Source organism: Drosophila mojavensis, unplaced genomic scaffold (assembly GCF_018153725.1).
Source record: "Drosophila mojavensis isolate 15081-1352.22 unplaced genomic scaffold, ASM1815372v1 contig_74, whole genome shotgun sequence".
NCBI classification, from domain to species: domain Eukaryota; kingdom Metazoa; phylum Arthropoda; class Insecta; order Diptera; family Drosophilidae; genus Drosophila; species Drosophila mojavensis.
The window spans coordinates 7,787,703-7,810,686 of NW_025318899.1; the positions used below are offsets into that span (position 1 = coordinate 7,787,703).

The 22,984-nt window shown below is 45.4% G+C and overlaps 4 protein-coding genes and 1 long non-coding RNA gene across 6 annotated transcripts; 2 read left to right on the forward strand and 3 right to left on the reverse strand.

The window, feature by feature from the left end:
* Positions 1–816: 816 nt before the first annotated feature.
* LOC122757461 lies at positions 817–2,640 on the forward strand. The gene is made up of 2 exons (XR_006357498.1): positions 817–1,535; positions 2,385–2,640. It is a non-coding gene; the product is annotated as an uncharacterized LOC122757461 (long non-coding RNA).
* A 3,088-nt stretch (positions 2,641–5,728) lies between these two features.
* LOC6581737 (iduronate 2-sulfatase) lies at positions 5,729–7,936 on the reverse strand. The gene is made up of 4 exons (XM_002007423.4): positions 7,559–7,936; positions 6,471–7,500; positions 6,233–6,406; positions 5,729–5,962 (listed from the first exon to the last, which is right to left on the reverse strand). Exons 1-4 carry the CDS (start codon positions 7,913–7,915, stop codon positions 5,826–5,828), a joined length of 1,698 nt encoding a protein of 565 aa, XP_002007459.2. The 5' UTR covers positions 7,916–7,936; the 3' UTR covers positions 5,729–5,825.
* Positions 7,937–8,361: 425 nt separating this feature from the next.
* Positions 8,362–9,157, reverse strand: LOC6581738 (brain protein I3). Its single transcript, XM_002007424.4, has 2 exons — positions 8,923–9,157; positions 8,362–8,855 (listed from the first exon to the last, which is right to left on the reverse strand). The coding sequence occupies exons 1-2, from the start codon at positions 8,999–9,001 to the stop codon at positions 8,572–8,574; spliced, it is 363 nt and encodes a 120-aa protein (XP_002007460.1). The 5' UTR covers positions 9,002–9,157; the 3' UTR covers positions 8,362–8,571.
* Positions 9,158–9,594: 437 nt separating this feature from the next.
* On the forward strand, positions 9,595–13,726 carry LOC6581739 (YTH domain-containing protein 1). Its single transcript, XM_002007425.4, has 3 exons — positions 9,595–9,749; positions 9,895–10,986; positions 11,061–13,726. Exons 2-3 carry the CDS (start codon positions 10,044–10,046, stop codon positions 12,260–12,262), a joined length of 2,145 nt encoding a protein of 714 aa, XP_002007461.2. The 5' UTR covers positions 9,595–9,749; positions 9,895–10,043; the 3' UTR covers positions 12,263–13,726.
* A 1,115-nt stretch (positions 13,727–14,841) lies between these two features.
* On the reverse strand, positions 14,842–22,646 carry LOC6581740 (sentrin-specific protease 6). Of its 2 annotated transcripts, XM_002007426.4 has the most exons (9): positions 22,050–22,646; positions 21,805–21,911; positions 21,081–21,743; positions 18,153–20,624; positions 17,982–18,093; positions 17,305–17,423; positions 17,025–17,241; positions 15,523–16,955; positions 14,842–15,445 (listed from the first exon to the last, which is right to left on the reverse strand). In XM_002007426.4, the coding sequence occupies exons 2-9, from the start codon at positions 21,901–21,903 to the stop codon at positions 15,068–15,070; spliced, it is 5,493 nt and encodes a 1,830-aa protein (XP_002007462.1). In that variant the 5' UTR covers positions 21,904–21,911; positions 22,050–22,646; the 3' UTR covers positions 14,842–15,067. The 2 variants fall into 2 exon arrangements, with proteins under 2 accessions (XP_002007462.1, XP_015017501.1); XM_015162015.3 differs by lacking the exons at positions 17,982–18,093; positions 18,153–20,624; positions 21,081–21,743; positions 21,805–21,911; positions 22,050–22,646 and adding an exon at positions 17,567–17,750.
* Between the last annotated feature and the right edge of the window lie 338 nt (positions 22,647–22,984).

The following is a 22,984-nucleotide window of genomic DNA, read 5'->3' on the forward strand; positions in this document are numbered from 1 at the left end:
AATGCAATGTGAAGTGCGTATGTGTGTGTGTGTGTAAATTTTATAAAATCACAAAACAGATATCATAATGAAACATAACCTCAAACCGTACATAAGCTCATAATGGTAATATAATTTGATTTGAGCATAATTTCCTTGGAATACATAGATACTGCAGAAATGCAATAGTTATTGTATTATCTGATAATCAAACTATAACTAAAATTATAAATATTTTTCAGACTCTCTTTATTATACATACATATCTAGTATCCGAAATATCACTTCTTAATCATACAGATTTAGTATCTAACATAATCCTCTATAATTGTGATTATACTCATACTCGTACTCGTACTAAAATACTCCCCATTATCCAATTCTCATTTCCTTTATCCATTCATGAACGTTTTTCCAAACAAATAGATTCGATGTTTACATTACAATAAACTAGATGCCATTTGCTGAAGTGAACTTTGATCGACTCTAAAGGAAATCATGTCCCGCCTTTTGCCGCTTTTCCGGATCCGTGTCCGTCAAACGTGACGAGTTTCCCGTCAATTTGTATAAACGATCTCTCTAACTTGGAAAACTATTTTCAGTTTTTATTTTGATTGTACGCAAAACTTTTCACTCGCAGCGAAAATTTTCCGCAAAAATAAAATTGAAGAAAATGGGGGAAAATATTTCGAATAGCTTTTAGCGAAAAACTGGCGCCAGCAATTGCCTTCGACTACCTGAAATGCTCATTAATCTGAAGCGTGAAAATTTTTGGGGAAAAACAAATGACAGACAATGAGAGAGAGAGCTAAGTGGATAAGCAAACATAAACACATACACATACAGATTTATATATATATATATATATATACATATGTATATATAGATAGATCTAGTATATATATAGATCTGCCAGCGCGAGGGAACGGATTTAGTTTTGGATCTGTGGCGAACCGTGGCTATGAGTATTTACGTCATGATTTATTTATAGTTTGAACTCAAACAGGTGTAAACCGTAAAAAGGCAAAAAAAAAAAAAAAAAAACATTGTTTAAATCATTTAATTGTAAACTTTTCGCAACGTCAGCAGCACGAGCCGCTGCGGCAATGTTGCTGCCTCTTGTGAGCGCTCCATCAAAAAGGGTTAAGAAAAAGACAAAATATAAGACAGAAGAAAGATAAAGGAAAAAAAAACTTGGCTGCAAGCGAAACGCTTCCAGGAAGCGGACGCCGCAAGGTAGTTCATCAAAACTTTTGGCACGCGGCGTACGAATTCGCTCCATTGTTCAGCGAAAAGGGATCAACTCACACATGCTCTCTCGCTCGCTCACGCACACATGGCTGGTGTTAAGATGCGCGCATAACTAGCAAACAGCTACGAACTCAAAAGCTCAGCTGCTTAATTTGAATGATATGAACGTGAGTATCGCACAATAGAAGCAGAGCGAGAGGGAGGGAGAAGAGTAGCTGAGTGGAAGAGCGGAGCTGTGAAAGAGTGAAGGAGATGGACTGAAGACAAAGGTATGGGAGTGGGAGTGAAGGAGAAGAGTTGAGGAGGTGAGTACAAGACGAGAGAATGAGTAGATGAGCAGTTGAGCAGAGGAGGAGAAGGCGGTAGAGCAGCAGACGGAATAACGGAAGGACGGGAAGAGAGTAGGTAGCCGAAGCCTGTGCCTTGTCTGTAAAAATGAGATTTTTATTTCATTGTCGTCGTCGTCTTCGATTTGAATTGAGCCGGGCAGCGCATTCAAGCAGCGGGCATAAATATTTATAATCAGAAAAACTTGGCTGAAAGGAGCAGCAGCAAAAGCCCAATGTAAAACTAAACGATTTCTCAATGTCTTTTATATGGGCACTGCAACGAAAAGAGGACAACATACAGTTCCAGCACCAGCAGCAGCAGCAGCAGCAGCACCACCAACTCCAACTCCAACTCCAGCTTCAGCTCCACAGCTCCCGGTTCCATGTTCAAGGGCCAGGGCTAAAGACAAAAAGACGAACTTCGTTTGCCGATCAAGAAACTTGTTTAGCACGCGTTACATCGGCTGCCTGTGTTGCTTTTCAAATTGTTTGCCTTGCGGTCAGTCTTCACTCTGAGAGAGCGCGCTCCCCCACCCCCGTTTGCTCCTCTGTTGGCTGCGCCCTTGTATTTGTTTATGCCCCATGTAAAAAGGCCAGGGCAAAGAGCGAAAAAAAAATGTATTTTTTTCTTGTTTTACTCGTAATCCGTTCAGCTAAACGTTGATCGCATGGCCTCTGTCCCGCTGGCTTCTCTCCCACCCGCTCACTCACCCTCACTCTCCTGCTCTCGCTCTCGCTCTCTTCCAGCCACCCCGCTGTCGGTCTCTGTTCGCTGCGTGGGCTCATTCTGGAATTTCTACACTCATTCTTGATTGTTTCGTTTAGTTATGCTTAACGCTCTGGGCCATATGTGTTGCAGCATTCCAGCTGAATTGGGTTTCCAAAACCAGCAGAGGAGCAACAACAAGAGGAGAAATATACGAAAAACCAAAGAACGGGAAAAAATCAAAACCAAGCCTGTCTGTCCGTCCGGCTGCCCGTCTGTCCGGCGGTCCGGCTGGCCGGGTCTGAGGCCGGGGCCAAGCCCGAACACCAGATAATAAATTTGAATTTCAATAAATTATTTTGTTGCCACAAGACAGCCGGCTTAGGTATCCTCTTCTTCACTACAATTGTGTCCAATGAATGAATGCTTTGTGTGTATACCCTGTATTGATTGGCAACGGCTATATAAATGCATTGATTGACTCTGAAGACTTACGAAACTTTGCAAGCTTAGCTTAGCTTTATTGGTTTCTTGTTTATTGATCTGTCATTATAAATATTTATATATATATGTCAAACTATATACCTCACTATATTCTGTTTCATATCTGTATCTACTATCTATATCTATATCTACTACATGTATATCTGTTATCTATCTTTTTTTTTTTTATTCATTGTCAACTCTTACCTCTGCAGGGCATCTGCAGGTCAGTCATGACTATTTTCTCTCAACTTGTTCTGCTTGATTTTTTTTATGATGTTTGCTGTTGTTGTTGTTGTTTGCGTCGCTGGAATTTCATTCAAAATATTTTTTGCTTGACCAATTTCTTTTTTGGCATTGCCGTCGCTCTCCCCTCTTTCTCCATCTCTCTTTGTCTTTTTCATGGCTATGGCTAGATGGCTGAAGATACGGAAGAGGAGCTAGCGTGCTGATGAAGCGATCAGGCCTTGACATTGAGGAGCAGCGCATGATCGAGCGAATGTTTGCAGTTGCCAATGCAGATCTGAGATGCACAGATATTGCAGCAATATCTTCTCCATATTATCTACTAGCTGTCAGCTATACGATCTCCCTCTCTCTCTCTCTCTCTCTCTCTCTCTCTCTTTCGCTCTCTCTGATCAGCATAAGTAATCAACCGAAAAAATATTCCAGCTTGACACAGCTTGACAGGCATAACTATCGCATCGCATACATATGTATATGGCCTAAGGAGGAAATCATAATGATGATCATGATCGCGATCATGATGATCATGATGATCGCTACAACATTAATTCATGGAGATTTCGTCAAAAGAAATTTTAGAGCCAACCAGTTATATGGCCAACAGATAGTTTACTAACCAGCCAAAAAAAAAAAGAGAGAAGAAGAAGAAGCAGCAGCAGCAGAGGCAAGAAAAAATTAAATCAACTGACAAAGCTAACAAACAACCTTCGTCATTAGCCTTAGCCAAACTATGGCATGTCAACGAAAATTAGCATTTTTTTTCTCTTCTTCTTCTATATTTTTTTTTTTTAGAGGGACGACGCGTTGTCTGAAGCTGGGAGCTAAAAAAAAAAAAGAATTAAAGTAAAACCAAGCCAAGCTGAAACTGAAGTCAATCGATCGGCGAGCAGCACGTTTCATGTTCAGTTGCTTGAAAACTGTGCGTAGGTAAGAACGCGACGTTGTTGTTGCTGAGCCAACACACACACACACACACACACACATGCATGCCCACTACAGCCTACGCATATTTTGCAATTTTCGTTTGTAACGCCCACGCATTTGAATTAGCTTAGAAATCAGCAACAACAACAACAACAGCAACAAACGTCTCATACAGTTGTATTCACATTATTTGCTTAGCATTGAGACACACTTTTTGACTTGGCTTTCAGACTGCGACATCGATTCGAAATTTCGATCTATAGATAAGACATAAACTGGAATATTGGCAACACTTTGGAGTATCTTCAGATATCTAGAATATCTTCAACTGTTAGATAAGCTGACATAGCTGTAATCACATTTTTAAATATCTCTGGTATGTGCAGATTTCAGTTAATGAAACTTCCAATAGTCCATCATATGTTTATCTACCTATACATATGTTCATATGCATATGTATGTTTAGCTAGATCTCATAGATTTTGACAATACAGACACCTCATTATGGCATATATCATAAATCTTTTTGAAACTAGACCAACAGCTTAGCCCGATTTGGATATTCTCTTGCATCAAGAACTCCTTCAAGAGTTTTGAGATTAGCGTTAAGTTACGCCGGATATGCTTGGAACTGTAAAATAGAAAGGAATTGGGGATCTGATGCACTAACTAATACCCTGTATTAGTAAAGAGTAGAAGTGTATTAAAGCCTTGAAGGTTATAGACTAACAAATACTCTGTATTCGAATGAAGTTGGCACAATGTAGATTTGCAGTATTGTTTATTTTATTATAGATCATATGTAGCTAATGCTAGCTAATACCCTTTTATGATTTTATGATTTTAATGATTTTTTGTATAATACCCAAAAAAGGCTGTTGCTTGGTTACTGGGTATCTCTATTATGCATAACTGCAATTTATGGCATCTGCCACACCCCCTCACACACACATACAGAAGTACACAGACAATAGTTAAGGCTGGGCAGCAGCTGCATTATGCGAGCGGAAAATGTGAAAATATGGTTCACAACGCCCAATGCGAGTAAAAGCGATGCAAAAAAAAAAAAAAAAAAAAAAAAAAAATACAACATAGAAAAAAATTCAGTTTAATCACCTCAAGAAAAAGGCCCATATGGCCAGATGACAAGCGGAGCCACCAACACAAACAACTCCCAAGCGGAGAGCCCACGCCAAAAGAGTAGACAAATACACACACACAGACACACATACATACATATATAACTGTGCATAGTTAGGTCTATGCGCAATTGGACACACGGAGTGTGAGAGCAAGATAGAGACGGAGAGGTGAGGAGTTTGCAGGCTTCAAAAAAAAGACGGGCGGCGAATGGTGGGCGGGGCAGAGCAGATTGATCAAGCGATGCGTCGACTGCAGATTTAATTACCCAGCCAGCATATTTTCACCCGCCTGGCAACAGCTGAGCTGAACACACGAAGCTTTGGCTACGGCTTCCAACTGGAGCATGGGCGTCGACGCCAACGCTAACGCCAACGGCGACGTCAACGGCTACGGCGACGCCAACGTTCAATGAAATTTCATTCACAAAAATTCACTAAAAACGAAGCAACGAAGCAAAGGCAACGGACACAAGTCACGCATGCGCGGCACCAACTGCGACCACACTGACGCCCAACAGTATGCGCACACATGCGAACAGATGGGAAAGTTTCCATACTAGAAAATCGACTTTTATTACAACTGAACTTTGTCAAAAGTTATTCAATTTCAATTTTAAATTAAATTAAATTAAATCGTTGCTAAGTCTACGTAAATAAAACAATTCAACTACGAAGAGTACATAAAAGAAATATTGATATATTTAATGTGATATTTATTAATAATATCAAGTGAGTTATTTTAGTTAGCTCTACTATGAATCTCAGTTAGCCCACGGCTTCGATCAGACGCCAGCGCAAATGTTGGCGTATCGAATTAAATTCCGGCAGCGCCGCCAAATTGAACTCCTCACCGGAGTCCAAACGATGATCGTACAGCTCCTCGCCGTAGATATTGTGCCAATCTGTAGAAGGAAATATAGAAGAGACTACAGCTGGACTAGATCTAAGCTAGGGATATTAATTAAGTTATAGCTTATATATTATGCAAACGTAATGAAGACGTAAGAGGATTTTCTATTATATCTTTAATCTTATATCTTATATTGTTACGTTAATATAGATTGTGATATATGTTTTCTATTTGAAGAGCATAAGAAACTTATCTGGTTTCATAGATTCATTTAGGAATATTTTGGCAACTTGGACATTTATATTACATTCTACAAACCTACCTCGACTGAAATTGTGGGCATGGAACCGCACCCAGAGCGTGTAGCGATAGTGACTCGTGCGTAGGGTATAGCCCATGATTTTGATATTGCGCAGCTTGGGTTTGTCGCTGTTGGGATGCTTGGTGGGCAGCATGCCGGGACGGGGATATTGGCTGATGGCCACATAGTCCTCACCTACAAGATGAACCGATTTCCACTTCTTTTAGGGGAGCTGCAATGGTAGCAAACTCAAACTCACCCAAGTCCAGGTCTTGCAGCATAGGATACAGGCTCTTGCCTTGGGAGCAGCTCAACTGTTCCAGTCCGCTGCCATTGCAAGCTGGCAGTGGAGGCAGATGCGCCAAGTCCACCAGCGTGGGAAATACATCCACCAGCTCAGTGATGCTGTGACGCACTCGAGGCTCTGTCAAAGGGAACTCCGGGCTGCGTATGATGAGGGGCACACGCAGGGCAACCTCAAAGTTACTGTACTTGGCCCACTCGGCGTGCTCGCCCAGCGACCAGCCGTGATCGCCGAGCACAGCGATAACTGTGCGCTCCAGATCGAGGCCAGCCAAGAGCTTGCCAAAGAGATCGTCCACATAGGCCACCGAGGCGTAGTAGGCCTGGCGTATCTGCGCCGCCTGCTGCCTGGAAATGGGTCCGTAGGGAAACGATATATTCCTATGCTTGAAATCATCTCGGGAACGAACATCTGTGTAGGGATTCCAGGCCACATCCGGCATGTCTGGCGGCTTCAGTACATCCTCCGTGTAGTTGTAGAAATGTGAGAGAGGAAATTTGCCCAGGAACTGCCGAGGGAAGCGAAAGTTGATGTGCGGCTTGTGAAAGCCCAGAGCCAGGAAATAGGGCTGGCGACTATGCTTGCGTGCATCAATGAAGCGCAGCGCCTCCGTTACGGACTCAATGTCCGGCAGCGTTTTGTACGGCTGCGTTTGCAGCTCCACTGGACAAATGAGGTAGTTCTTGCGCAGCACACCTCCGCCATGCTCGGGACAGACGGGAGAGTTCATGAACTGCTCGGTGCGAGGATGAAAAGCTGGCGCAGACCAGCTCAAGGGATAGTCATCGGTGTTGTTGGAGGACAGACCCGGGTGGAACACCTTGCCACAGCTGTAGGTGTAGTAGCCGTGCTGTTGGAAGTACTGCGGCAGCGTAGTAAAGTTGCCCACAAAGCTGCGCCAGTAGCTATAGAAGTCGTACAGGTGCAGGGTGTCTGGACGTCGTCCAGTCAGGAGGGAATTGCGGCTGGGTGCGCACAGCGCTTGCTACGGGCGGGCAGATGACATGAGAAGCTGTTCAAGTTAGTCCGGGATGCTGGTTTACCTGGCTGTAGGCGTGGCTGAAAACATTGCTGCCTTGGGCAAAGGCATCCAGATGCGGCGTTCGAGCCAGACCATCGCCATAGACACCCAGAGCTGGGCGCAGATCGTCAAAGATGACCATGACCACATTGTACCGGACAGTGGATTGGCCAGAAGCTGTAGCTGCTCCAGTGTAGAGCGTAGTCCATAGTAGCAACAGCTGCAGCAGCGACGGACCTGAGATATGGGACATATCGACGCGAGAGACTTTTGCGACTGCAGTCTGAAAGATGAGCAAGCGGCGGATGTGAATGCCGGCGACTTTGTGCTGTACGAAGCTGATTAACCAGACGGGCATATTAGCTGGACTTGCACACATAAACAGTCTATATGTAAGGCAACTATATATATGTATGAGGCATATGTCAATTACAGCCAGCTGTTTTCACTTATTAACTATTCAACATCATACAAATAAAACGGACTTAATTTAGTAGAGTTTGACTAACAATTTATTTACATACAGAGCATGCGTAAGTCGTGCATTGGCTTGGCTTAAAATTTCGCTTGTTTACGTTTCACAAAGAGCAAAAAATTTAGGCAAACAATAAAAAAAAAAAAATAATAATGAAGGCAGCCCAAGAGTAAACGAGCGGCGTAATTCAAAACCGCCCCCATTATATTTCAATTAAATTTAACGGAAGCGGGCCACGTCCACACGACAACGACGACGATTGGAATGTTGTGGAATGGAATGGAATGGAAAGGCGAGTCTGCAGCCGCGTCATAAAAGCCTTAAAATATTTGTATTTACACAGATCTACATACATTCGCACATATAATATATATGTATATAGTTTAATGATTAACAAGCTAACGAGTTAGCATAATTTGTTATTTTTCTTTGTGATTTTTAAAAACTTAACAGTCCAATTTGTCTGGTTGAATATACATATATGTAGCTAAAAGTTTCTCTCTCTCTCTTTCTCTCTAACTCGCGATCAGAGAGGGAGAGCGAGAGTGCTAACTGGGCATTTAAAACGTTGCTCCACAATTGCTGCAGCGCTTCTCGCGCATCGCCAAACAGCAGAGAATGCCGATGGGAAAGAAGAATATTGCACAGCAGAGACCCAGCGGCGAGAATGTGTCTTCCAAATAGCCAATGCGACACGAGGGACAAGCTCCAATCACAATGATCTCTGTGGGCAGCGCTGGCTGCACCACAATGCTGACTGGCGTCGTCTCGAATGCACCGTAGCTGGCCATGTTTGGCGGCGCTGTCGGCGCGCCATGATGCACACCAGCTATGAGCCGAGAATCTGTGTACATACGTAAATACTATTTATTATATTCAATGTTTTGTTTTGCTATCATTCGATAAGCTACCTTGCATAGGGGGTGCACTGCCTCGCATGACTTCCTCGTAGCTGGGCGGTTCTGATTCTTTTGCTGTGTTCGCAGCCATTGTGACGAAAAAAAGCTTTGACCGATGATTCACACTATTTTCAATACTTGATATTTGGCGTTAATTAGATATTGTTATTGTGGTGTTTTTATTGTGTCAGCTTGTACTCTTTGTTTGTATTGCAATCATTTGGCCTATCGATGAATCAGCTGTTGCTGTGTTATCGATTAAACTGCAGCACAATGCAACTAGCGCACTTACGCCGACGTGTAACGGTTTTAGAGCAGAGCAATAAGATTTGAAATTTGGCTTTCAATTAGTTATGCCGTGCTATTTTGGCATTTAAAACTTAACGCATGAATATTAAAGTGAATCAAGCTTTTTACACATATATTGGTATAACTAATTGTAATTTAATTTAATCTATTTTTTTTTTTTTTTTGTATCCAATGCTGCTTGGTTTGGTATTTTTAATTCATTTTTAAAATGCAATGCTTCTATATTCCTAGCTATTTTGCATATTTAACGCCCTGTTTAAAATTCATTGTAAAAATGCTGCAATCTATTCGATAAACATATGCCGGCGGATAGACAATTTCGATAGGCAGCACAAAGCGACCATGAAATATTCTTGTATACCTATAGCTGTACTCCTCTGCCGCCATTGGTCTCTTGTCTCTGTTGACGCAAAATCGGTATAAAACATTCGCCCATTGTAGTTTGTTAATTAAAGCAGTGAAAAATATATAAATAGTGCAATAAAGTTGGCGCAAATCTTGCGCATTTAGTTGCACGCAACGTGCAGAAAGTGAGTGTTGAGCGCTGCGTGTTTTGGCAACTTTTGTTTTGCAGTTTCGGTTTTGCTAAATCGATTGGCATTTTTTTCTCTATGTCTATTTCCGCTGCTTCGATTGCTGTCTCATTCATGCGCGCTTGAATGAACGAATGCTTAGAAGAGGAATAGAGAAGCCGCCAGCGCCGCCGCCAAGCAGTCCATAGTACTACAGAAAAGGCAACAAAAACAACATCAACAGTTTAGTGGGGAGGTAAACAAACAGAGTACCGTTTATTGCGTCAGCTAGGGTAAGCGCAGTAGCCGCTAATGCGCGACATGGCCGATCTAGATGCAGTTCATCTCGGCCTGGATGAGAATGAGGCGGACATTGCCGAGGAATTGCAGGACTTCGATTCGTTTGACACGCGAAGCGAGGCATCCAAGTCGCGAGCTGGTTCCATGGCCTCCGACTCGGAGCCAAGCATTAGCTCTGTAAGCACGGCACCGTCCTCCGTAGATGGCAGCAGGAGTGGCAAACGTACGTCCAAATCCAAGTCGAACAGTAAAACGAGCAAAGACACTGCAGCTAAATCCACATCAGCAACATCAGCTGCCTCCGCAAGCAAGTCCAGCAAATCCTCCAAGAAAACGAAACGATCCGCATCGCCTGGCGATCTTAATGGTAAGAAGAAAAAGTCAAGCAGCAGTGGCAGCGAATCCAAGTCGAAGAAATCCATGGATACAGATGACAAGGGCAACTCCAAGTCGCAGGACAGCGAGGAGCGTGAGTCGAGCTTGAAGAAGACGCGAAGCAAGAAAAATGTAAGTGGTAGCAGCTCCACAGCAGCTCATCTGAGTGGGGTAAGTGGCGGCAATAAGAGCGATCTAAGCGACGCGGAGGATGAGAAGCCGTCGCTGCCTGCCCTTGAATCGGACAGCGAGTCCTCGGACTCGGATTCGGGCATACAGCACAAACGAAATGGTGGCGCCCGCAGCAAGGCGGCCATGGCAAACAGCTCAAAGGGCTCCACACCAGAGAAGGATGGTGGCGGCAGCGGCACCACACAGAAGTCCTATGACTACATGACCAAGCTGAACTATCTATTCCGCGACACCCGCTTCTTTTTGATAAAGTCCAACAACAGCGACAACGTGCAGTTGTCCAAGAGCAAGAGCGTGTGGGCAACGTTACCGCAAAACGATGCTAATCTGAGCCAGGCCTTCAAGGAGGCGCGCAACGTGCTGCTGATATTCTCCGTCAACGAGAGCGGTAAGCTGGCTAATTGGAATATCTTCCGATAGATAATAGATAATTCCCCCTTTTGCCGTCGTTTCTTGTGATAGGTAAATTCGCGGGCTTTGCACGCATGGCCGCGCCCTCACGGCGAGATATTCCGCAGGTGGCTTGGGTGCTGCCTCCCAGCATTTCACCCAAAGCTCTTGGCGGCGTCATTGAACTGGATTGGATATGCCGCAAAGAGCTGTCGTTCAATGCCACCTTGCATTTGCACAACACGTGGAACGAGGGAAAGCCTGTGAAGATTGGACGGGATGGCCAAGAGATTGAGCCCAAGATTGGCGCTGAGCTGTGTCGCCTCTTTCCCGAAGACGAGCAAATTGAGCTGACGCCCATCTTGCGTAAGTCCAAGGAGACGGCGCGTGTGATGCGTGAGAAAGGCATCCATGTCATCTACAAGGCGCCGCGCAGTCTCTCCACGCGAGGGCACAGCGGTGGGCGTGGTAATAGCCAGCTGGGACCGATGCGACATAAGCGCAGCTATGGCGGACATGGGCAACCACATCACCATCAGCGACCCTATAGGCATCATCATCACCATCATGGCATGGGCATGGGTATGCCGGGCAGCGGTGGCGGCGGCGGCGGCTTTAAGCGCGGTGGTTCACCCTACCGTCAAATGGGAGGCAGTGCAGCCGGAGCCGGCGATATGGGCATGCCCTCGTGGGAGCGCTACATGTCCTCGGCCGCAGCTGCCGAGGCCTATGTGGCGGACTACATACGCAACATGCACGGACAGCTGCCCCCGCTGCCGTTTGTGCCGCCCTTTGGCCAGCTGCCCATGCCCTCGGCTGCAGGAGCTGGCAATGCATTGCCCCCGGGAGCGCCAGCATCAATGTACGAACAGCTGCCACCACCGGTGCGGTATTACGATGGACCTGGAGCGCCTCCGCTGCCAGATTACCCGCCGCCACAGCCGATGCGACCACCGCCGCCGGGTTTTGATAAAGCGCCCAGCTACGAGGACTTTGCCGCCTGGAAGAATGCGGGTCTGCCCACAGTGTCCGCACCACCGGGCTTTCCAGTCTACGCCGCCAATGGCGGTGGCAGCAGCAATGCCGGTGGTGGCGTGGGCGGGGCCAATGTGCCCAGTATCAGTGCAGGCAATCGGGACAATAACAACAGCTCCGTGGGCGGTCGACGACGCGATTATGGCGGTAACCGAAGTGGCTCCTCGCGACAATTCCGCGGCGAACGTGGCGGCGGTGGCGGTGGAGGGCAACGCAGCTATCGGGACGGCAGACGTTAAATGTGTCGTTGAGTATTGTTTACGGGTATAAAAAGAAAAATATGGAAAAGTGCGCGAAAGAAAATTCTCTCCTCCCTAGAAAAGTGTCGCGTGTGAATGTACGAAGAAGAAGATGGTCTAGATGATAATGTCTTCAAATGCAATGAAAAATTATAATGATAATGATAATGATAACGATTATAATGATAATGATAAGCTAAGTGAGCAAATGAGCGGGAAACATAGTTGGACCCACACACACAGAGCCCCAGCGCCGAAATAATCGTTAAACAAACCCACAAATCAAATCGTACGAACAGCTCCACAGCTCGTCTCTTACAATACACAACACTCCAACCAACTCTCTCTCTCTTACTTTCTGTTTCTCACACACTCTCTCTCTCCCTTCTCTTTTGCTTAGCTATTTGTCATGCGAAAGTTCTATGATTTAAACAAACTTACAAAATAAGCAAATTATCACAACAACAAAAATCTAATTAATATTTTAAAACGAAAAGAAAAAAAATACAGAAAAGAGAGAAAAAATATATGAAGCACAAATGTGAACTTTATTTAAAAGACGCTACAACAACAAACAACCCAAACAAAACCAAACCAAACCAACCAAACAGCACCACAAGAACGTACCGTTAACAATGTTAATGAAAAATCAAAGCAGTGATGTGTGCATAATGTGTGTGTGCGTGTGCGAGTGTGTGTGTTTGCGTTTGTGCGCTTTTAATCCTTGTGCTTACCCCCACACACGAGAGTTGGACTCTTAAAGCAATCAAAGTGCTGAATATCGAACGTTCTATGTGGAGTCAATGAAACGCCCCCACACTCCGCAGCACCCCCCTATAAAAAGCAAGCAGCACTCATACTATATATACATATATATGCATATGCATATATATACATATATAAATCGTTATTAATTAACGACTCAGATCTAAAATCGAATCTAACAACCGGACCGCAAGCTAACCCTTAAGACAAGAGAGCATAATAAACATGCCAAAAGACCAGAAACATTTCTCCTGGAAACTGAAAACGTTTCCAAAGATCTCTATTGAATTGAAAGGCTCAAATCTTCATTTGGTCCGTCATATTTGATGAGCCCCTTGGCTCTATAAAACGATCCCAATCTGGTCCTATTGACTTTTCAACTTCATAATTTCACAAGTGCAATTTTTCCATGACTGCCAAGACTTCAGCTTCGTAATGAAGCAAAGGGCCAAAAAGACTGAACGACACCAGAAATCGACAAATGGACTGAATTAGGAACTTTTTTCCTTTTAATTGTTTCTTTACAGGACACTGGAAGGAACTGAATCTGGAAACTGGTGGAACTAGAGATTAAAGACTGAATTCCTTCCCTCATGGCTGTGATTATCGCATACAACATGTATACCAATGGACGTGTTTGAACAAAGTCCAACATATATGGAAAATAAAAGAACTTGAAATATTTCGACTTTGATTTAATTACCATTTTGTTTATTAAATGCAGTTTAAACAGAAATCGGCCAGTTGTAGTTCCTGGGTTGCGAAATTTCCCTAGGGATATTTACAGCAGCTGCATTAGCAACATGTATGCTAAATAAAATACCGCAGACACCTCAATTCCCTCTCAACCGAAGCCGGTGTACAGTGTGACCGAACTTCACGAAAAGGCGAAACTAATCAACAGTTGTGTTATTTTTAATGCAACAGCTGATTTCTTATCGATAATTATTATACAACAAAAACATAAGATAAATTAAAGCTCGTTTAGCAAAACAAAGACTGCAAATGACATTGACCTTTCATTCTGACTAGCATTTCTAAATACATTGCGACAACTAAAGCACATATACACAAATACATATGTATATATCTTCTAAAAGCACTTAACGCATCAGCTCGCTTTACGCAGCTATGTATGTATGTATTTAGCTTATACCAATTAAAAAATATTTTTGGTTTTATTCATTTAAATAAATTTGTTTATGTATAAACACATTTATTTATATCACATAACACCACTTTATACGGTTCACATAATTTCAATCTTTTGAGCATTTGAAACGATGAGGGTGAGCGCGCTTTTTCATTCTGTTTTGTGCGCTTCATTCGTTCTTCCGCTCCCGAGCCCCCTGCTCTAATTTGCTTCTGCTGTCAACATAACCAAACTTCTGACGCCGAACAATACATGACGTATGCATGCGTGTGCGTTTGTATGTGTGTGCATCGCATGTAGCTCGCCATGTATATCTTAATCAGCTACATGGTAAGCGGCCCGAGGGTGCACGCATTGAAAACTACGCTTATAACCAACTAATGCATAGTGTGTGCTTTTTTAAAGAGCTGAGAAAAAGGATGAGGAAGGCTGCAGTTCAGCGTAGTGTTGCCGTTAGCTGTTTATTGAGATTTGTTGGAGAAAGTCTATGGGAGTCTTACCATGTAGATATGTGTGAGCCGATGGCAGCGTATACATGGCAGATATTCTAGCTTACATGGCGAACGTAAACTGGTTCTTGGGCGAGGGCGGCACAGGGGCATTAGAAAACGAAAATTCCCCCACCCACACGACAACAACCACGAAGAAAGAGCCCACCATGTATTCGATATAGAAACGAATGGAGTTTTTCATATAACTTCACTATTCAATATATTTGACGAGTTTTGTTTTTTCTTTTTATAATTAATATTAATTTAAGAAATGTTGGGCATATTTTAAATGTACGATTTGTATAATTGTTTTCTTGATATTTACAGTGGGCGTAACATTTGCAGCAGCTGTAGCGGTGGCATCTCTGCGACTGGCTCAGAGCCGGCGCCCGTATGCTACTGTTCGATCTTGCGAATTTTAAGGCTTCCGGTACCGACACTGGCGACACCTTTAGCTAGGAGAGCGCTGCCGGCGCTAGGTGTATTGTTGCTGAGCGAGGAGGCAGTGCTAATCAGTTGCGGGACCAGCTGGCTATTGGTGCTGTTGGCTTCTCCCCCGTTTGCGCCGTTGCTATTGCTTGGAGAGGCGGAGGCACCGTTTTGCAGGCGACGCTTGAGCACAAATCGGCGCGTCGTAGTTCCCGCCATCACAGTTGCGCTTGTAGTGGTCGTGGCCGTTGAGACGGCGTGTGTGGACGACTTGGACGCCTGGGCCTGTTGCAGTTCCTCAGCCGTGGGATCTACCTCCATTTCAGTGGCCGTATTATCATCATGCTGTCACACGATAGAGAAAGGGAGAGAGTAAAATGAATATGTCTTCATGATAATTGTATGGTAAGGTAACTGCTTACCACATCGCTAGTCTGCTCCTCCTCGTCGTGGCCTTCCTCTTCCTCAAACTCAGCGCTCTCCGTCTCTTCGGGATACTCCACCAACTGGCCATTGAGTGTGGGAAACTCGATAACCGGCAAAATGAGTCGCGTCTGGTGTGCATTGTTCTCATCCATCAGCTGCTGTATTAGCTGGGCAATGTCTTCACGTTTCTTGGTCACAGTTAGGTAATCGAACCAATTGGTCAGTTGTTTAATGGGTAATCTATAATCCTTAATGGGATCCTTGAAGAATTGCTCCACATACTGCAGCAGATAGAGTCCGCAGTCCGTAAAATTGTTCTGTTGCGGCACTTTGACGCAATGTCCGGGCATGTTATCCTTATTGAATACGTGCGCCTGCGCATCCGGCTTCTTCACCTTGTATTCGCATGTCAAATAATCACGCAGCGTAGCCACAACTCGACTTCGAGACGCGCCCGCCAAAGAGTCAAATATTAATATCAAAGGCTGCTTTACAGCCGGCACATCCTCGTTTGTGGCTCGTGCGGGGCCAGAACTTGTCGCGGGCGCAGGTGTAGCTGCTGCAGCAGCTGTTGTATCCTTGCTGATGGGTGGATTTGAATTTTCACTAACCTCTGATGCCATGTCGCTATCATCGCCTTCGGCCTCATCGCGTTCGCTCTCGTCGTCGGCTATCCTACATATTTCGCTGGGCATGGTCGGCAATGTGACAGTTTCTCGCTTGGACAGCGGCGTGATTGTTGTGTTGCCGATCTGCAGAGCAATCTTTTTGCCTCGTGCACGCTTCAAATGCTGCGGCTCCACGGGCTGATTCGTATCGAAGGTGACGGGACCTTTTAGACAGGGGAAGCAAATGATGGCGAGAAACCAATGTGATTGCTCGTTAATGGGCACTATGATGAAGTCCTTATCAAATATATCCACGACTTTTGTCCATTTCTGGACACGAGCATGACGCTTTTGTGCCGCCGTCTGCTTAACGTCCGTTGGTCGAGTTAGGGTTGTGAGACGCTTATAAAAGAATGTACTGAATATGTGAGTACGTTCACGTTGAGCCTCTGGTATCAGCGTGTTGCGCAGCCAGAGCAGATAAAAATCAATAATAATGTCATTCAAATACGACTCCTTGGTCAAGCATACGTAATCCTCCATGCGTATGCACAGTCCACCAGTGCCCTTAGGCGGGTACATCAGCAGACTAACCTGCTCATCGGGACGAAGCTGACGCGGGGCCTGTTGCATGGGCTTGTCTAGTGCCTTGCGATCCGAGTCGGCGATACGTTCTAATATTTCTGCTGCATCCCGCGCTGAAATTTCATCCAGGAAACTAAACATAGACTTAAGAGTCTCGCGTGCCGAAACGCTGATCGTGTCGAAGAGCAATATCAAACGGCGCTCATGAAAGCTGCCATTCCACTTGATACCGAACTCTGCAAGTGAATACAGAAATGGAAATCACCAATATATATAATCACAATCTAATTGTATCGTTCACTTACGTTCGTTGGGTGTATCTTCAGGTAGCTGCAGCTGAGACTTCACATACTGAGCGCATGTTTTCAGCATATAGAGCGTGACCAGAGGCTGGGCCTGCTCGTAGCTGGCGAAGTGTGCAATAACCTTTATAACCTCGTGTTTGTAGATGTTCAAGACGAATTTCTCATCCTTATCGGGCAGCACGCCAGCAATGCGAACGCCCTTAGAGGTGAATATTATCTACACGAAATACACATTAGGTTTATTAATTTGAGAAATCTGACAGTATGAATATCTACTTACCGGCTCTGTTACCGTAAAACGATATGGCATCAGACGCAGGCATTTGCAGGTCAATTCGGTGGTGAACGTCTCGCCTTCGGGAAGATCGGCTAAATCAGTAACATCGCCTCGCACAAAGTCTGCAATGGAATGTTATCGTGATTAGCTTAAACAATTGAACTTCACTTCCTTTTTTTTTATACATGTGGCTGCACTCTGCAAGCAGTAGCGGCAGTCACATTTTTTCACACTACTAGTTTACTGTTGGCTATTTGTCGCTTACCATCATCACCCATTGTTACACTAGTTGGTTTAAAATTACTTAAAACTCATAGCAAGCTAACAAAAATTGAGAATCTAGTTGAAAGTGCACAGGAATTTGCAATTTATAATGCAATGCACTAGTTAACTTGCCCAATACGCACTCGCTTCGTACTCTGCTTCTTCTTCTTCCGCACTCTGGTCTGAAAAATGGCGTGGTGTTAAAGCGCCATCTAGCGTACTATAACGTAAATCGAACAGTGTTGCCAGCTCTTAATTACGGTGCAGCATGTATAGAGCAATTTTTTGTGAACCAGGGCTGCACAACTAATCTATCTCTATTATGACCGACATTATGGTATTAATTGATCACTTAAGTTACTATTAAATTGTCATTTCAAGTTGATTCATACACAGAGTTGTTGCTTTGAACTTACCTTTATACAGAGCTTCCTCGTCTACGTCGGCTAGCACTGGATCACAGGCGAAGGCGGCAGGCAGTTGATTAACATTTCCATTAGAATTACGTTTTGCATTGTGGGCGGGAAACTGCAGGATATCAGGCGATTAATATGCATATCTCGATGCAAATTATAGTCTCTACTTACACTGCCAGCGTTGCCATTGGAATCGTCCTGTTCAGCTTCATCCTCACTGCTGAGCAAGACAACTGGATCAGCCTCGGCGACTCTTCGACCGCTGCGCGTCCGTCCGCCTCTGATGGCCATGCCTCTGCCTCGCACGGTGGCTGATCCCGGGGTAAAGGAGCCAACGCCGACCACCTGCTTGTTGAGACGTGTCAGCTCACGCTTCTTATCCGCAGCCGTTGCTGAGTCGCCTGTCAATGATCCTGTTCCACCTATCGCTGCTGCAGTTGCATTCGAAGGCTTAGTTACATAGGCTTTTCGCTTGGGTGGCTCCTGGAAAACGCGTCTGCATCTCTCGCACTTGGCATGATCCATGCCTGTGAATCCGCACAACTGACAGACAGCATAGTAGCCGTCGATCAACTTGGGACCGTCCGATGGTGCATTCACAGCCGGAGAAGCGGAGCTTGTGCTGGTAGCTGCTGCATCCCGCTTAGCCTGATCCGTAACTCCAGAATTGGTTGCTGACGATTGTGGATTGTAGGCAGGTGTGGTGGTTGTTGTTGCTGTTGTTCCTGTTGAGGCTGCCGCCGCTGCTGCTGCTGCTGCGGCGGCGTTCTCCTGCTGCCGATTCATCTGAAGACTCTCCTCAGCGCGAGAGATTAGCTCGCTGGCAGATTCGTTGACGGAAAAGCCCACCGTAACCACAAAGTCCACGTTGGCGCCGTGATGCTCTACACACTGAATGGTGGTGGTATTGTCGAAGGGCACACAAACCTGCTCCAGCAGATCCTGTACGGTGCACGACTCTCGCGGCAGTGTGAATGTTATCAATCGCTGCTCTCCGGATGCTAGGATGACCAACATCTTGGCACTGTTGCGATCCCGATCCGCGATGGGCTGTCCCGCTCGATTATTCAATACGTGCTGCGAATGAATCTCGTAGTTGTTGTGTGACGTCTGCTGCACAGAGGAAGCGTGTGGAGGCGTTGGCGCTGTGGCAAGCACTCGTTGCTGGGGCATGATTCGCGCCACGGTCGAATTGGGCTGCTGCTGCTGCTGCTGTGCCGCTTGAGGCTGTGGCACCAACTTGGGCACCGATCGAACCAGAGTTCCAGGCGCAGGTGCTGGTCGCATGACTGTCGGTCCGGTGGTAGTCGGAGCTTGAGGAGCCGGCGAACTGGCCATGGTCTGGCGCTTTTTATATTCCGAAAGACTCATGGTGGCGCCACTAGCTGTCCTCACACCAGGCTGCTGCGTTTGTTGTTGCTGTTGCTGCTGCTGAAGTTGATGTGGTTGTTGCTGCTGCTGTTGTTGTTGTTGTTGCTGCTGCTGCTGCTGCTGTTGTTGTTCTTCTTCACTACTGCTGTTGGTGGCTGAGCTCTGCTGATAGTAGGTGGTCAATGTGGTATTCCCCGCTGGCGGCAGTTGCATTTGCATAGTTCCTGGCGCTGCCTTCTGTTGCTGCTGCGGATCCTTCTTGACCATCACGGCTTGTATGCTCTCCTCCAGATCCAGCCCCATTGTGTTCGTATTGGGCGCAGGCGCCGCAGCCGTTTGCGCTGGAGCTGGTCGATAACGAATTGGTTGTTGGCGCATCAGGACCATCTGCTGGTGCTGCTGCTGCTGTTGCTGGGGGTTGGGGCCCGCCTCGCTCACTACATGTCTGTAGATGTGGCGCGGCTGCATCTGCTGTCCTGGTGCCGTTACCGTAGGCTGACCCAAGTTCGTTATGGTTATTTGCTTGGCCATCTGTGGCTGAGTCACCAGCTGCATGGTCTGTCCGTCGCCGGAAGCCGTTGTCTGCACCACAAGCTGGGTTCGATTGGGCCTCACACCCTGTGGACGTACACTGCGCACAATGCCACCGGTAACTGTCTGAAGGCCGCCACGCGGCCGCATCTGCCGGACAATAGTGGGTGCTAGGGCTGGGCGTGCTGCTATCACAGTGCCAGTCGGTTGTCTGGCTATGATGGCACCCCCACGGGTCGCTTTGCCGCGGAAGGAGGAACGCACAAGTTGTGTGCCTGTGGTCACTAGCTGGGGTTGCTGCACCTGTACTTGCCCCTGTGCTTGTTGCTGCTGCTGTTGTTGTTGTTGTTGCTGCTGTTGTTGCTGTTGTTGCTGCTGCTGTTGAGGTTGCTGTTGCTGCTGTAACGTGGGTTTGGGCAACTGCACTTGCTGATAAACGACGTTGCCCGTCTGCTGTGGTACCACTCGTGTCTGCACCAGATGTGTGGTTTGTGCCTGTAGATGGAGTTGTTGCTGCTGTTGTTGTTGCTGCTGCACGTGTTGCTGCAGTACGTGCTGCTGCTGCTGTTGCTGCTGCGGCGATGTAGTGTATACCACGCGATTGTTATAAGCATGAATATTGATTCCCTGTTGCGGTATACCAGTCGCCTGACGCATAATCAGCTCCTGGTGCTGTGGAGCCTGTATTAGCACCTGTTGTCCAGTGGGCTGTTGCACAATCACATGCGTGTTGTTGAGCATCTGCAAGCAATGTGTTGCCATTAGTATGTTAAATCAATAATCCGACAAGAATACAACTCACACAAAGACATAATAATAGACAATAACGCGATTGGCGTTAAGTTTAATGTGTGTCAGTGAGCGATTCATATATTATATAATATCAAGTTTAGCCAACTATCTGACAGAATTTATATATAGTTTCATACGTCAAACAATCAGTATGATTTCTCACTGTGTAGCTAGCAGAATCAATATAGAGACCAAATAGAATCGCGATTCAAATGCCAAGCTGGGGTATTTACGAAAATAGTTGTGCGGCAATAAATGCTGGCAGCTGTATATAGCTTAGTCTCAGGCGAAAGCGCCGTGATAATTAATGTCTATATATCTATACTAAATTCGTAATTACAACATTAAACAACTGAGTTTACTGTAATATTAGATAGTTTCAATCGGTTGTCGTTTAATGCTTACGCTTATTTGTCGTTGCTGTTGCTGCGTCGTTGTCATGCGGTAGACGATCTGTGGATGCTGCTGTGGCTGTTGCTGTTGTGCTGGCGATGTCTGTAGCTGCAGGGTTTGCTGCTGATGTTGCGGACTTTGTAGCAACTGTTGCTGCTGTTGGGGTGCCGCTTGTACCAGGGGTGTCGTTTGCTGCTGGTAGGCGGTGTGCTGTTGCTGTTGATATTGCTGCTGATGTTGCTGTTGCAGCACTTGCTGCTGCTTCTTTTGTTGCTGCTGCTGTTGCAGTTGCTGCATTGAGGCGTGCTGCACAATCGTGTTGGGCTGCAGCACTTGATCGGATGTGTAGTAGATTTGCTGGGTGTGTTGAATGGCGGGTTGTTGCACATATTGCTGCTGTTGCTCCAGACGCAACTGTTGCTGCTGCTGCACTTCCTGTTGTTGCTGCTGATAGTGCACCTGCTGATGTTGGTGATGCATCACCACTTGTTGCTGTTGTTGTTGTTGCTGTTGCACGTCCTGCTGCTGTTGCTGCTGCAACTCGGCGCCTATAATATAGTGGCTAGCCGTCGCAGTCTGCTGCGGCTGTTGATACTGCGCGGGGGCAGCGGTCTGGTAGACCACTTGCTGCTGATCACTGAACACGAGCTGCTGATCGTCCTGTAGCACAAGAGACTGTTGTGGCAGAAGCATTAGTTCGCAGTTCCACATTGCGGGACATTTCCTTTGTACTTACACTCACTTCGTCGTGCGGCACTTGCACCACTTGCAGGTCGGAGTAGACGGGTTTCATTTCCATGTCCTCACTATTGCTATGTACTATGTACTGTTCCATGGCGAGCACTGCAAGGAAGACACGTTGTTCTTATAGTTTTGCGCCATGCATTGTTTGGTACGCAGTAGGTGCGTGTGTGTCTGTGACGTCACATGCCTCGTAAGGCAGCAGCGCAATTTTCCTTTTGCATTCATATTTTTTTTTACCTTTTTGGGCTTTGGCCAGTAGTTGCTGCTCCTAAGCCTTACAACTCACGATTGTATACACAGACACATTTGCACATTAAATTCAAATCATTTTGTTTTATCTGTGAATTTCAGTCAATATATGCCTCAGATGCTTGGACATGAAAATTCGCTTTCTTTAACAAACACCACAGCGATGAGGAAGAATCAAATATGGCGTTTACTCGCTGCTGGCAATGCCAACAAGCGAGGTGAGGCCACGCCATCTGGCGGTCTTTTGGCCAGCAGCTGTTTACAAACATTTTCAGTGTTGCGTTTTGTTTCGCACTTTTATCGACGTTTGCTTCTGGCGCGTTTACGTCTAATGTATAGTGGTACCACTATTTGACATGTAGGGCAGTGAGTCAATTTTGAGGGACCACTAAATGCCCGCAAGCCACTTATCACTGGAGTTTTCCTAATTTTCACAATTTTCCTGACAAATCGTGTGTCCGACACGTTTGCCTTCATAAAACACAATGACCGCATAATTGACTTGTCTTAATGCACGCTTTATTTTGATAATTTAAATTCGAATTAATGGCAATTTGAACGATGTCTTGTGCAGCGCGAAAGGAGCGCGCAGCTCTTGCGAATTATTTTGAAGAGGAAGATGAAGCAACAACAGTCAGTGAAGCAATGGGTAAAAAAACGTAGCAATATATTTCGAGTAGGTTGGCAGAGCTGATACATGAGATTGTTAGTGCTGTTGGTGGGTGGTAGATGAAATGTTTTTGATCAATTCCAATCGATCTGTTTCGAAAGTATGTTTAATAAATACATAAACATTATTTGAACATATCAAATTTGAAGACAATTGCTATTCTGACCTACAATAGTTAAATTATATATGTGATGAATGAGAAATTATGAAATATAATATTTATTAATATTTCATGATAAATGCAAATTGCTTT

Coding starts and splice junctions, on each gene's coding strand:
- LOC6581739 (XM_002007425.4), top strand. CDS start 10,044: ATGCGCGACATGGCCGATCTAGATGCAGTTCATCTCGGCCTGGATGAG. Junction 10,987..11,060: donor ATTCTCCGTCAACGAGAGCG/GTAAGCTGGCTA, acceptor TTCTTGTGATAG/GTAAATTCGCGGGCTTTGCA.
- LOC6581737 (XM_002007423.4), bottom strand. CDS start 7,915: ATGTGTGCAAGTCCAGCTAATATGCCCGTCTGGTTAATCAGCTTCGTA. Junction 7,501..7,558: donor TCAGCCACGCCTACAGCCAG/GTAAACCAGCAT, acceptor GCCCGCCCGTAG/CAAGCGCTGTGCGCACCCAG. Junction 5,963..6,232: donor TGCCCACAATTTCAGTCGAG/GTAGGTTTGTAG, acceptor TTCCTTCTACAG/ATTGGCACAATATCTACGGC.
- LOC6581738 (XM_002007424.4), bottom strand. CDS start 9,001: ATGGCTGCGAACACAGCAAAAGAATCAGAACCGCCCAGCTACGAGGAA. Junction 8,856..8,922: donor CAGTGCACCCCCTATGCAAG/GTAGCTTATCGA, acceptor GTATGTACACAG/ATTCTCGGCTCATAGCTGGT.
- LOC6581740 (XM_002007426.4), bottom strand. CDS start 21,903: ATGGAACAGTACATAGTACATAGCAATAGTGAGGACATGGAAATGAAA. Junction 20,625..21,080: donor AACAGCAACGACAAATAAGC/GTAAGCATTAAA, acceptor CATTGCTTGCAG/ATGCTCAACAACACGCATGT. Junction 17,424..17,981: donor CGAGGAAGCTCTGTATAAAG/GTAAGTTCAAAG, acceptor ATTCCATTGCAG/ACTTTGTGCGAGGCGATGTT.